Here is a 15,439-nt window from a genome sequence, read left to right as displayed (position 1 = left end):
GAGAGAAGCGTGTGTGTGCGACGTTCAATTGCACCCAGATACTGGTCTGGAGAGAACCACCCCTGTGGTATTTCTGACGAAAGCCAGTGTTTCTGGGGGGGGGGGGGGGGGGGTGTCTACTGAATGCTACGAGCCAAGGCAAATGTACCGGCCGATGCAGGCATTCTAAAAATAATACTAGTCTGGCCCAATTTAGTGTTATTTCTGTCGATCGCTTTCAGGAGCGACCTGACTCGTTCATAAGCAATTCCTAGAGCAGAGGATATATGAGCCAGCCATTACGGAAATTGGAGTAGATATATTCGTTCGACCGAAGCGGAGTTATTATCTCTCCACCTCTCGCGTTAGGTAACGTGAAGAGTATAAGGGTTGAACGTGAGACGTCACCTAATAAACCCGATCCCTTGTTGGAGGGAACTTCCCTTGTGCGGCGAGGTGGAAACCCCGCACAAGGAAAGCTAAGCATTGCGCCAGATGCTAAGCTAATAAAGGGGAGCAGACATTTTTGTTTTTCCCTTTGTTCATAGCGAATTCTCGTGCCAGGCGAGAATCCTGTGAGATCTCATCTTGCGCTCTCAGTAACCTCTGGCGACGAATCGCCAGTCATTTTTCGTGAAATAATTCCGGTTACGCTGTAGGATATCAAACCAGTCTCAACTGATTGGATAATAGTGTCTTTCAATTTTATACATACATTAAATTGATACACTACCTTTCCAGGTTGGTTATTGGAATAATACACAAACTAATGTGTTCTAACCAATGAGACATGGTTAAACTGTTCCACATTAACTTAGAGAGAGCAACTATTTCAGGTTAATTAAAGCTAATCCCTGTAGCCTATACGGGTTGACTGATCATTCAAATTGATTCATAAATTAAATCTGTTTTAACAGCTTAATGGTGTTTAGAAATACATTTGTACAGCATTGTGAAAGTCTACCTTCACTGGTACCTGGCCGATTTTTAGCTTGTGAAGCTTATTTTAAATATTTCAGGTGATGCTGTACGGTATCTAACCAGTCTCAACTGATTGGATATCATTGGCTCATTCAATTTAATACATACAGTGCCTTGCGAAAGTATTCGGCCCCCTTGAACTTTGCGACCTTTTGCCACATTTCAGGCTTCAAACATAAAGATATAAAAGTGTATTTTTTTGTGAAGAATCAACAACAAGTGGAACGACATTTATTGGATATTTCAAACTTTTTTAACAAATCAAAAACTGAAAAATTGGGCGTGCAAAATTATTCAGCCCCTTTACTTTCAGTGCAGCAAACTCTCTCCAGAAGTTCAGTGAGGATCTCTGAATGATCCAATGTTGACCTAAATGACTAATGATGATAAATACAATCCACCTGTGTGTAATCAAGTCTCCGTATAAATGCACCTGCACTGTGATAGTCTCAGAGGTCCGTTAAAAGCGCAGAGAGCATCATGAAGAACAAGGAACACACCAGGCAGGTCCGAGATACTGTTGTGAAGAAGTTTAAAGCCGGATTTGGATACAAAAAGATTTCCCAAGCTTTAAACATCCCAAGAAGCACTGTGCAAGCGATAATATTGAAATGGAAGGAGACACTGGACACTGCAAATCTACCAAGACCTGGCCGTCCCTCTAAACTTTCAGCTCATACAAGGAGAAGACTGATCAGAGATGCAGCCAAGAGGCCCATGATCACTCTGAATGAACTGCAGAGATCTACAGCTGAGGTGGGAGACTCTGTCCATAGGACAACAATCAGTCGTATATTTCACAAATCTGGCCTTTATGGAAGAGTGGCAAGAAGAAAGCCATTTCTTAAAGATATCCATAAAAAGTGTAGTTTAAAGTTTGCCACAAGCCACCTGGGAGACACACCAAACATGTGGAAGAAGGTGCTCTGGTCAGATGAAACCAAAATTGAACTTTTTGGCAACAATGCAAAACGTTATGTTTGGCGTAAAAGCAACACAGCTCATCACCCTGAACACACCATCCACACTGTCAAACATGGTGGTGGCAGCATCATGGTTTGCATTCATTCCTGAATAGCGATCTGGTAGCAATGCAACACCAAGATGAGTCCCTCGCCACTCTGATAGCGTTCCTGTCGGATCCTGTCAACCACCCAGTGTCCGAACTGGCTTTTTCAGGTTCACACAACTTGCGTTCGCTGTACGCAACTAAACAGCACCTCACACTTGTAGATTACCTACTGGTGTATGTTTCAGAAACCGACACCGCTCGAAGGTGGGTGGTTCCTAAAACACAGAAGGGAATAATGATAGCCCATGCCCACGACGAGCCACGTGGATGTCATAGGGGGGTCAAGGCTACATGTGAAACATTGCGACAGGTGGCCTACTGGCCTCACATGGAACAAGACGAGGCACAATACTTGAGGGGGTGTCTAGTTTGCTGCCAGTTTAAACCCTCCAAGCCACTTTGCGGACAACTCATCAACCTGAACACACCATCCCCACTGTCAAACATGGTGGTGGCAGCATCATGGTTTGGGCCTGCTTTTCTTCAGCAGGGACAGGGAAGATGGTTAAAATTGATGGGAAGATGGATGGAGCCAAATACAGGACCATTCTGGAAGAAAACCTGATGGAGTCTGCAAAAGACCTGAGACTGGGACGGAGATTTGTCTTCCAACAAGACAATGATCCAAAACATAAGGCAAAATCTACAATGGAATGGTTCAAAAATAAACATATCCAGGTGTTAGAATGGCCAAGTCAAAGTCCAGACCTGAATCCAATCGAGAATCTGTGGAAAGAACTGAAAACTGCTGTTCACAAATGCTCTCCATCCAACCTCACTGAGCTCGAGCTGTTTTGCAAGGAGGAATGGGAAAAAAGTTCAGTCTCTCGATGTGCAAAACTGATAGAGACATACCCCAAGCGACTTACAGCTGTAATCGCAGCAAAAGGTGGCGCTACAAAGTATTAACTTAAGGGGGCTGAATAATTTTGCAAGCCCAATTTTTCAGTTTTTGATTTGTTAAAAAAGTTTGAAATATCCAATAAATGTCGTTCCACTTCATGATTGTGTCCCACTTGTTGTTGACTCTTCACAAAAAAATACAGTTTTATATCTTTATGTTTGAAGCCTGAAATGTGGCAAAAGGTCGCAAAGTTCAAGGGGGCCGAATACTTTCGCAAGGCACTGTATACGCAAAACCGTGGCCACACGAGATTGTGGTGAAGCTATCACCTGTAGCTTACCAGATCAGAATCAGCAAGGGTTGACAAAACACCACATTAAAGTGGGTACACTGGAACCAAATCAAGTTGTACACCGAGAAACGATTCGTCTGGGTGCTACTATCGATAGGGGCAGCCGTAGGGTCACTATTTGCCTTAGGTACCACTGCCGTCAACGCAGTCAGTCTAGCCACAGTCAAGAGGAATGTTAGGGAGATTACTGAATGCCACTTATCCAGCAGCAGATGAAGGCACAGGCCCTCAGGTTGCAACATGTGGGAAAGTCTCTCCAGGACACTATTCTGGTGGTCAACACACACGCTACTCTCCTGAAGAAAACTATCCTGTCTGTAGGAAAGCTAGCAGAGGTCATGAACCATGACTATGCCCATGTCCAATTGGTTCGATTGTTACTGGAGCATTTTCTCCGTGAAGTTAGCTCTTCTATGGACCACTTGGCCATGAATTTAATCCCCTCATATCTAGTGCCCCTCTCAATGGTGCACAACATATTGACCTCAGCTACTTCAACCACGATAAGGCCATTACAGTCACATTTGGACTATAGTCTGGGGTCAGCCATCCCAATACACGTTGATGTTGGTCATAATGAAGTGGGATTGTTACTGACGCTGCCGGTTGTTGAACTGGAGAATATCTACAGATTGAAAACAGTTCTCAATGTAGGATTTTGGCGCGACAGTACCCATGTAAAGATTGCCACGCCCCCAAGTTGTAGCTTACCAGGAAAACAACCCAGATTTCTATCTCACCCCTAATGTGTAACTAAAGATGTCCACTACCTCTGTCCTTGCAAACCGCTTGTCAGGGATAACACTGAGCGTCATTGTGGTATTAAAGCTATCACCAGCGAAGAAAGCTGTAGAGCCAAACTAACAGCCAGGGATGGGGCCACCACCACACAAGTGGAGGTGGTAGGGAACCGATGGTTGGTCAACACAACGTTCGCGTCCGCCACTATGACTTACGAACGTCATGACTCTATCACCCAATTGAACCTCCCCAACAAGACTGTTTTTGTTAAGGTACCAGAGGGGGGCGATTATTCACATAGACGACCTCGCTCCTTACCAACTTCCCGACGACAGGATAGACACCGAGATTGAAATGCCGGACGCTTTTGCTAAACGTTCCCTTGAGTTACCACAAGCCGTTCAAAACCAAATCCAGTACGAGGAACCCATGACTGTTGATCTTAGCGTACGGGATGAGGCACTTTTAGTTGACACGACTGACTACAGACCAAAAGATTGGTCTGTCGCCCGCTCTTGGACGGTGCCGGACAGTATCCTGACTGTTACCAGGATCCTTGGTCTTATTTCCCTTGGCGTGTGCACCTACTACGTACACAGGCGCACACGTGCAATGGAAGACCTAATGAGGTCTTATACTAGGATCACCCGTGGGACGGAAGTGATTCCGATTTTTGGAAAGGTGGCAATAGATCCTGAAACCCCTTTAGGGGGCCCAGTCCCAGCCTCCTCTCCAGAACTCGTTAGGTCAGCCCAATGTAAGCTTTGGCCTTCAGGGGCCAAGTTTTTCCAAGTGCCTTAACTACCCACCTGCAGTAGGATCACCCTAGACATGACATTAGAGACAATGCCATTATAGAGTAATTTAGCCAAGACCTTGGACATATATTGAACATAGTCCAAATTAGATGATTAAGGTGTGGTAGACACATTTTGTATACTTTTTATTCCATTCTTTTTTGTTTCATTTCCTTTGACACTTAGGAAGCAGTAGAGCCCCAATGCTGCTCGTTTGGGGAGGAAATGTAATGATGTATTGCCTGAGTGTTGTACGTTATTAACGTCTGCCAAGTTACTGCCTAGGTCCACTAGCCGGGATAACCGGACGACGGGCCGGAACACAGAGCCACTGCCGGACCTCCCAGGTCCATTCTGGTGGTGGTCCGCAGCTTGCGGAAATCCTGCCAGGGTGAACCACCAAAGAGTGGGGGGGGTGGGGGGGACTGCTATGATGATCCACAATCCAGGACATCCGATGGTCATTCTTATGGTGGGTTGCAACATGCAGAATCATTCCAAGTTGAACCTACCAGAGGTGGACTGTCATGACTGTCCTGATCAGATAAGGTTACAGGAGACCACAACCCTACAGATTATCTCTCAACCCCAACAGAGGAGGAGATATCTAGGGGTCTGAAGATTTGGGGTTTTTATGACCCCTCACACCCCTGGTAAATCTCAGGCCACAGACAAATTCCTTTGTCCTGTTACTATGGAGAACCAGCCTCAGAACATTAAACATGAAATAAAGGGACGATAGATGCGGTATGAAAATGTATGTCATTTTTGTTTTGATATTAAAGGTTAATAGATGACGTTATTACGAATACATTGTAACGTGAAAAGTTTTCCTAGTATATGTTTGATGTTTATACATTGTACGCTGTGTGGAAAATGTCCAAATCAAAGGGAATGTTTTGGTAAAGATGAAATGTTAAGTTAGTTGTTTAAAATTGGATTTGAGTAAAATCTAGACCTTGCCTCATTAACTTGGTACGCCCAGAGAATTGCCCTAAAGGCGGTTACACCCTCTTCTGACCCAAGGGTATAAAACCTGTGAGTATAGAATTTACAGAGAGGACTACGTGACCCAAGCTGCAGCCAAGGTCTAAAAAGTCAATGAACCCAGAACGTAACACAAGTTTGAAGACAACGAAATCATTTTCTACCCAAGCTACGGATGAGTAGCTGTGTCTAAGCGGGTGAATTCAAGCCGGACCCCCTTAGCATCCAATCCCAGCGAATCGTGGTATCTAAAGGGTTTCATTCCTGTGCTGTGAGCTCTGAGCTACAGAGCTGTCTGTCCTCAGAAGACCCCTTCCATAGCAAGGGTAAGGGAACAGACTCCTAAGCCAAAAGGACACTGACATCGGGAGGACGATCAGAGAGGTGCGCAGGAGAAGTGCGTCATCGAGCAGCTGAACGGTCCACGTGGAGAATCCTCGGAGATCATCCCCACGTAATTACATCATTATATTCTGACCCATAAGAGCGGCAGTTTGGGGCAAGGCTAGGTTTAGAATAAGCATAGCTGACAAATTCACCCAAATGTATATTTCTCTTGTGTACTTTCTTTTTTCTCTCTCTCTTTGAAGTCCCCATTTTGGGTAACACGCGCCATAGTGTATTGGCCCGTTGTACTAAGTTCTAATCAATAGCCTATAATGTGTTTTGTCTATATGTATCTTTTATCATAATTTTAGATTTTTAGTAAATAAATATTCAACTAAGATTGGTGTGGTACTAACTCATTGGTGAGACCCGGGTCCGTGCAGATTCACGGGCTATATGATGTTCAGAACGAGAATGGTAGAGTTAACTGGTTAATTAGCGGCTGTTGTAAAATCGATATTCTGATATTCTTTGAGTTAATTTGGGAAATAGAAACTCAATAAAAACTAGTTTTCCCATGGTGCCCCAGGTTAATGACTTAATAATTGCTTGATTCAGAAACTTTTAATCATTCGACGGACAACAGTCTGCAATTAACTAATACAAGCAGGGAGCAGGGAGTACATTCCTTCACTCATTGAATTCACTGTAGTCTCCTTTCTACAATATGTATGTGTTTGCCTCTCTTGTTATATTATAGACCGAGCTAACTTGTGATTTGGCCTTACCTTGTAGCTGTTAATTCACCTGGACCAGAGTAAAGTGCTATTTTCAGATTGAGTGAATTTGCAATTGCCATTATTCAATAAAACATTTTCTATAACCAAATAATTAACAGCACTTTATACAGGTATTTCCCTCTTTTCTTATGGATTGCTCCTCCTCACTCACCATCTCCCTTTCCCCTCTTTCTTCCTCTCCACAATTCCATCCTGACCTCTCCTCTCTTCTCTTCCCTCTGTCTTTGTCTCTGCCCAGTAGTGTTCACTTCTCCTTGGCCGTTCGTTCTTACCCTCTGTAGTGTCTCTGGTTTGCCCTCCACCTGGGTTGGGAGCACCTCAGTCATAACTCCAGTAGTCAGAGGTGGTACTGTGACGATTGGCCTATGTCCTCCATCACATAGTCTAAAGTCTTGCCTGGTCATGTACTGTGTACACACATGATAGAAATTAAGCTATTATGAGAAGTCCATTTATTGTAATAATGTGGGGTAGTCATATAATCCGATGTCTTGATTGTTGATCACCTGTGAAAGGAACAAGTTTAGAGTTGGTGGTCGAACTCAGACAGATGGTTTGGAGCTAAAATCTTTTGCTGTTTCGTCTCCAGTGAATATAGCCTAACTCTTTCTGTTCATGCAATTGATGAGAAAACGCTACTACTACATTGTGATAATGTGTAACAATTCAAATGTGAAGGTAGAAGTGTAAATTATTACCTTGTATTACTTGTTTAATACAGAGGGTTATTTGGCCGTTACCTGGTCAGAGTTTCCACCTTCAAACGGTGGTTGCGTTCAAGAGTGCATAGTTTATTCAGGAGTATGGGTAATGCAGAAGTTGCTAATTCCCGGGGGGGAAGGTCATCTTTGAAGCCCTATGTTATAGTTATGCATTAAGCATGGTTTAGCACTTTGATCGAGTTTGATCTGAACATGTCTCTGTATTTCATTCCTTATGAATGCTAGTTTTCATCATGTGAAATGACATCTTGTTCTCATTGGTCAGAGGCATGATGGGTAGTCCTATTTAAACCCTGTCCTTTCATTGTTTGAGAGAGAGAAGGAGGGTAAGGTTGGCATGCTGCCGTTGACAGGCATTATTAAGCCTGGGTTTTCTTTAATATACTGATTCGATTCAGTTCAGTTTGGCTTTGATCAGCCACCAGTTTGTTATTTTTGTTTGTAAATACAGTGACAAGAAAAAGTATGTGAACCCTTTGGAATGACCTAGATTTCTGCATAAATTGGTCATACAATTTGATCTGATCTTCATCTAAGTCACAACAATAGACAAACGTAGTGTGCTTAAACTAATAACACACAAGTTATTGTATTTTTATTGTCTATATTGAATACATAATTTAAACATTCACAGTGTAGGTTGGAAAAAGTATGAGGACCCCTAGGCTAATGACTTCTCCAAAAGCTAATTGGAGTCAGGAGTCCGCTAAACTGGAGTCCAATCAGTGAGACGAGATTGGAGATGTTGGTTAGAGCTGCCTTGCCCTATAAAAAACACTCACCAAATTTGAGTTTGCTATTCACAAGAATCATTGCCTGATGTGAACCATGCCTCCAACAAAAGAGATCTCAGAAGACCTGAGATTAAGAATTGTTGACTTGCATAAAGCTGGAAAGGGTTACAAAAGTATCTCTAAAAGTCTTGATGTTCATCAGTCCACGGTAAGACAAATTGCCTGTAAATGGAGAACAGTTCAGCACTGTTGCTACTCTCCATAGGGGTGGCCATCCTGCAAAGATGACTGCAAGAGCACAGTTCAGAATGCTCAATGAGGTTAAGAAGAATCCTAGAGTGTCAGCTAAAGACTTACAGAAATCTCTGGAACATACTAACATCTCTGTTGACGAGCCTACGATACGTAAAACACTCAACAAGAATGGGAGGACACCACGGAAGAAGCCACCGCACTCCAAAAAAACATTGCTGCACATCTGAAGTTTGCAAAAGTGCAACTGAATGTTCCACTGGGCTACTGGCAAAATATTCTGTGGACAGATGAAACTACAGCTGAGTTGTTTGGAAGGAACACACAACACTATCTGTGGAGAAAAAAAGGCACAGCACAACAACATCAAAACCTCATCCCAACTGTAAAGTATGGCGGAGAGAGAATCATGGTTTGGGGCTGCTTTGCTGCCTCAGGGCCTGGACAGCTTGCTATCATCAACGGAAAAATGAATTCCCAAGTTTTTCAAGACATTTTGCAGGAGAGTGTTAGGCTATCTGAACTGAAACAGTTTTGTAAGGAGGAATGGTCCAAAATTCCTCCTGACCATTGTGCCGGTCTGATCCGCAACTACAGAAAACGTTGAGGTTGAGGTTATTGCTGCCAAAGTAGGGTCAACCGGTAATTAAATCCAAGGGTTCACATACTTTTTTCCACCCTGCACTGTGAATGTTTACACGGTGTGTTCAATAAAGACATGAAAATGTGGAATTGTTTGTGTGTTATTAGTTTAAGCAGACTGTGTTTGCCTATTGTTGTGACCAATTTATGCAGAAATCCAGGTATTACCAAAGGGTTCACATACTTTTTCTTTTCTCGTCGGCTATGCTAAGTCTAATCCTCACTTTGCTAATAAAAAGTCTCACTCTGGGCATAAAGAACCAGATCTGCATTGTTGCCTCCTCACTGTTAAAATTCAACCGCATGGTCAACTTCACAAGCCCCAAATCTAGACCTGACCTACTAAACAGTCTCTAGCTGTGGGAAGAGGCATTATCCCTACTTTCAACCCAGCACAAACAATGGCCTACTTAAGACTGAAAAGGCTCCGCATCGTGACACCAAGGCTTTGATCAGGAGTTAGCTGCAGTCTCATTAGTCTGGGTTTGTCTCTGAGTTATTGAATAATATAAACTCAGCAATAAAAAATAATTCGTAAAAATCCAAATAACTTCACAGATCTTCATTGTAAAGGGTTTAAACACTGTTTCCCATGCTTGTTCAATGAACCATAAACAATTAATGAACATGCACCTGTGGAACGGACGTTAAGACACTAAAAGCTTACTGACGGTAGGCAATTAAGGTCACAGTTATGAAAACTTAGGACACTAAAGAGGCTTTTCTACTGACTCTGGAAAAACACCAAAGATGCCCAGGGTTCCTGCTCATCTGCGTGAACGTGCCTTAGGCATGCTACAAGGACTACAGATGTGGCCAGGGCAATAAATTGCAATGTCCGTACTGTGAGACGCCTAAGACAGCGCTACAGGGAGACAGGACGGACAGCTGATCGTCCTCGCAGTGGCAGACCACGTGTAACAACACCTGCACAGGATTGGTACATCCGAACATCACACCTGCGGGACAGGTGCAGGATGTCAACAACAACTGCCCGAGTTACACCAGGAATGCACAATCACTCCATCAGTGTGCAGACTGTCCACAATAGGCTGAGAGAGACTGGACTGAGGGCTTGTAGGCCTGTTGTAAGGCAGGTCCTCACCACACATCACCGGCAACAATGTCGCTTATGGTCCCAAACCCACCGTCGCTGGACCAGACAGGACTGGCAAAAAGTGTTCTTCACTGACAAGTCACGGTTTTGTCTCTCCAGGGGTGATGGTCGGATTTGCGTTTATCGTCAAAGGAATGAGCGTTACACCGAGGCCTGTACTCTGGAGTGGGATTGATTTGGAGGTGGAGGGTCCATCATGGTCTTGGGCGGTGTGTCACAGGATCATCGGACTGAGCTTGTTGTCATTGCAGGCAATCTCAACGCTGTGCGTTACAGGGAAAACATCCTCCACCCTCATATGGTACCCTTCCTGCAGGCTCATCCTGACATGACCCTCCAGCATGACAATGCCACCAGCCATACTTCTCATTCTGTGCATGATTTCCTGCAAGACAGGAATGTCAGTGTTATGCCATTGCCAGCGAAGAGCCCGGATCTCAATCCCACCTGTTGGATCGGATGGTGAGGGCTAGGGCCATTCCACCCCAGAAATTCCCCCCAGAACTTGCAGGTGCCTTGGTGGAAGAGTGGGGTAACATCTCATAGCAAGAACTGACAAATCTGGTGCAGTCCATGAGGAGGAGATGGACTGCAGTACTTAATGCAGCTGGTGGCCTCACCAGATACTGACTGTTACTTTTGATTTTGACCCCCCCTTGGTTCAGGGACACATTATTACATTTCTGTTAGTCACATGTCTGTGGAACTTGTTAAGTTTATGTCTCAGTTGTTGAATCTTGTTATGTTCATACAAATATTTACACGTGTTAAGTTTGCTGACAATAAACGGAGTTGACGGTGAGAGGACGTTTCTTTTTTTGCTGAGTTTACAAACATTAGGAACAACTTTCCTAATATTGAGTTGTTTCTAAATAGTTTGACAGGGATGCTGGCCCATTTTGACTCCAATGCTTCCCACAGTTGTGTCATGTTGGCTGGATGTCCTTTGGGTGGTGGACCATTCTTGATACACACAGGAAACTGTTGAGCGTGAAAAACCCTATGTCATAGAAAGAGCAGGTGTTCTTAATGTGTTGTGGCTTAGCACATGGTTTTATAATAGGCAACATATTGTCAATTAAGACCGATACCAACACCACATGTAATAACACATTTATTTAAAAAAATTACGAGCTGTGTTGTTGTGTGCTAATTCTGCTGGACTGAATTATGTTGGCTTAGCACCTTCATCATATTTTTTGGGGGACAGTAGGCCTACCTCATATAATAAAATGTTTATTACACACTCGACAGGTGGTTAGCCTAGTGGTTAGAGAATTGTGCCAGTAACCGAAAGGTTGCTCAATCGAATCCCCGAGCTGACAAGGTAAAAATCTTTCCTTCTGCCCCCGAACAAGACAGTTAACCCACTGTTCCCCGGTAGGCCATCATTGTAAATAAGAATTTGTTCTTAACTGGCTTGCCTAATAAAAAAAAAATGTAGATATACTTTTGAATGCTTGTCTTGCAGATGATCCTGAGGGATTGTTTATACCTCCAGAGTTTGACAAGACTGGCAGTACCTTTGAGGTAAGTGGATTATTTCACTATGAATGGCTACTTCGCAGTCTGTATTGCCTCTCACTGTAGCAGATGCTCAAAACAAACATGGGAGAAATCAAAGAAATCTATATCCTCTCTATGTTTAGCAGCAAATACAGAAGATAACAATATGTCTCACTAAGAAAGGATTTCACTCTCTTAGTATCGCTCACATTCTGTCTCATTAACTCGTTACATTTACTTTTACATTTGAGTCATTTAGCAGACGCTCTTATCCGGAGCGACTTACAGTTAGTGTGTTCATCTTAAGATAGCTAGGTGGGACAACCACATATCGCAGTCATAGTAAGTACATTGTTTCCCTCAATAAAGTACTGTAGCTATAAGCAAAGTCAGTGCTAATAAATAAATAAGAATCTCTTTCTCGCTCTCGTCTCGCGTTCACTTATTTTAATTCAGATCTCCCTCAATCTTCTCTGTAATTCTCTGTAATTTCTCCCTCTGCGTTGTCACTCATTGTAACCATGTAGCCCTATAAATTGATTTCCTGCCTAGTCTACATTTATCAGTTGATCAATTTTGCAGCTTTAATGTGTGTGTCATTGAGTACTAAATAAACCATTGTGTGTCTATGTTTGTCTAATTTATCTGGTCTTCCAATGTATGTGCTCCAAGTGGGAGCAGCTGAGGCATTAGAAATGTCATTAATTATAGTAATTCTATTTCTATCGCTGGGACCTGCTTGCACACACAACAGGAAGTAACATGTCCTTACCCCAGCTGGTGGATTTAACATGTTGGCTCTGTTTATGTGAGACAGACATTTTGACTTAGAGAGGCTTCAGCTAACTATTTTTGTTATGTGTCACACTTTGAGATCTGGATCTTCTGCCTTTCCCATATCCAACACATAAGTACGGGTCGCATTCCTTTTATTTGTTTGGAATCTTGTATCTTGTCTGAGATTTGGCCTAAAAAACACCTAGTTCGGATTCTTTCAGGAGCCAACAAGTAAGCCATAATTGCAACAAAGAGCTCCATTCCCTCAAGTAAAGCACAAGAAAAGGGAACTCTCACGGCATACAAAGAGACAGGCTCTGGTGAAATTCCCCATTTACGTGCTGTAATTTCATCTCCACTGACTCCTGGTATTGCAGCCTTTCATCCAATGAGATGAGATCCAAGGCAATATAGAGGGATGATTATGTGTTTGTTAGTTAAGGCCCCAGAATACATTGCCTGCCAGACATGATTAATCTGAGGGTGGTCAAATGAGGGAGCAACTTGGCCTTGGCCTGCCGCAGCTTTATTTACTTCTTAATGGCCCGGTGAATTACTTCCTCAACCAACCGCATGCCAACTAGGCTCGGTTTCCAATAAGACCCCACAGAGTTGCCCGAAGGACTTGTGCTACCTATACTAATAATGTGAGGTTACAGTGATACAGTAGTGCTTTATGGCCGTTTGTTTGGTACACAAGGTGCTGACACGAGATCATAAATTACACATATTTTATGTTCTAAATCCCATATGGTTGAAGGCAAACATGTCCAAGCAGTGTCAACATGTCTAAGCAGTGTCTAGTCGTTATATTTTATGATGAACAATTGCATGTGTCTGGTTCTAGGGGTCAGTTTAAGGTCAATGACTCTCTGTGTCTCCTCCAGGGACACATGTACTCTCTAGGTTCCACCCTCTCTGCTGCGCTGGACTTTGTCATTGAGCCAGAACTGGAGGCAGAGCTGGGGGAGGAGATTCAGAGACTGCTGGAGCAGATGCAGGAGAAGGGGCCAGAGGACAGGCCACACCCCCAGGTAAGGTCACCATCATGGATGACCTTTAATGGAGTGCTGTCTTTACACTCTTATTATACAAATTATTACAGGTAATATGGTGTGAGAGAAAATCCATTCGGATATTTCTTAAGTAGTAATGATAGCACTATCAATAGTAGTAGTAGTATGAATAGTAACAGGCCTATAGACCCTTTGGCAAACAGATACAAGAGACATGACAAACTGATATGCAACTGTAATACTGTAGATGTGCACAGACAGTGAACATGAGCAGCACCGTGTGGAAGAGCAATGACATTGCAATGCAGATAGGGAAAAGCATAAAGAATGGATGATGTCACAGTCATGCATGAAACCAGAACTCTACACAGGGGATAAAACTTTAACATTAAGTGTATACCAGTTACAGGATGTATTTTCTTTTGGGAAACAAATTCAACTGTTTCAACACTGAGTCCTCAACATTGAAGCATCAACGATGAAATGAAACGTAATAAAGACAAGTTGCGTCATAGAATACGTATGTTTGTGTTAGCTAATATCGCTACAATATTATATGTATCTCACCCTCAGGACATCCTATCCCTTGCAGAGGAAAAGCTAGAACATACCTCTTCCACAGTCCTGTGCCGGAAACTCTCTTCTATAGGAAGAAGAGTCCTGTCAATCGAATCCGTTGCAACATTTCAAGGTTTGCCTTTAGGCATGAGATATCTTTGTGTATTTCTATTTAAACATCAATTTCTATTGTAGTCCGCTGTGGCCATAACCATACTAACTGTGTATCCATCCACCATCCACAGATGGGTGGGATGGCTCTTGGGAGGCTCGATGGCAGCAGCCCCAACCCAACTGGCAGCTCCACAAGAGCATCAGCTCTGAGGACAGTAGCTTCAAAGACCAGTGCATTGTCTCAGACACCACGGCTGAGAATCCAGACCCAAACGATCCCAATGGAACTCTCCGACATCACGTATGTGGGTCCTGGGACTCCACCCTGTGGGCTGATGGTATGGGGGATGTGGAAGAGGATGGATGTGTCATAGAGGAGGACGTGTTTGGTTCGCAGTTGGATAGCAGATCTCAGAACAGTTCCCCTGTACGAAGGAGGGCTCAGGAGAGGGCCGGGAGGGTGAGGGGGGTTCTGAATCGTTCCTGCTCTGTCCCAGACTCCAATAATCCCCCCACACACCCGCCAACGCCCCACGAGGATATCAGTGTCAATGTATCGGACCTCACGGAGATAGGAGCTGAGGAATGCATGGGGCACGGGTCTGTTTGGAGCAAGAGAGGGGATAGAGAGACAGCCCCTTATGAGTGCAGTGACTCCAAGCAATGGGGCTCAGTGAGAGACAATGAGATGTCAGAAGGGGACAGACATTCTCACATGCCCAGATGTGGTGATAAAACAGATTCAGACGGTCAAAGTGGAACACGTGATGATCCCACTTTGGCCCGCCCAGCTCAAGACCCAGAAGTGTCGGTTGACTCTGCCTGCAACATTACTTTAAACTCAAACCTTTACACTCCAAATAATTACATGACTAAAAGCATGTTGTGCCTCAATGAAGAATCACAAGATGAGGTGAGTTCAAGTCTAAATTACACTAAATTATTTAATTGATCTGCTTTGAGCATCTACAGTTGTCACGGCTGTTGAATGAACTGGACCAAGGCGCAGCGTGGTGAGCTTACATTTTCTTCTTTATTTGAAAAGACGCCGAACAAAACAATAAACACTACAAAACAAACCGTGAAGCTAAAGACTATGTGCCATAAACAAAGTCAACTTC

The 15,439-nt window shown here is 43.5% G+C and overlaps 1 protein-coding gene across 1 annotated transcript in view; it reads left to right on the top strand.

Moving 5' to 3' along the window:
* The window catches only part of LOC139381525 (kinase non-catalytic C-lobe domain-containing protein 1-like), an 87,291-nt gene that overhangs the window by 12,802 nt on the left and 59,050 nt on the right, over positions 1-15,439 (top strand). Inside the window, exons 3-6 of the mRNA XM_071125141.1 lie at positions 11,819-11,877; positions 13,518-13,664; positions 14,220-14,337; positions 14,450-15,231. Coding sequence (XP_070981242.1) covers positions 11,819-11,877; positions 13,518-13,664; positions 14,220-14,337; positions 14,450-15,231 — 1,106 coding nt within the window. The remainder of the gene's footprint in view (positions 1-11,818; positions 11,878-13,517; positions 13,665-14,219; positions 14,338-14,449; positions 15,232-15,439) is intronic.

This window comes from Oncorhynchus clarkii, chromosome 23 (assembly GCF_045791955.1).
Source record: "Oncorhynchus clarkii lewisi isolate Uvic-CL-2024 chromosome 23, UVic_Ocla_1.0, whole genome shotgun sequence".
Lineage (NCBI taxonomy): Eukaryota > Metazoa > Chordata > Actinopteri > Salmoniformes > Salmonidae > Oncorhynchus > Oncorhynchus clarkii.
Note: the sequence above shows the minus strand (reverse complement) of the source record. Positions and strands in the feature narration are given on the sequence as shown.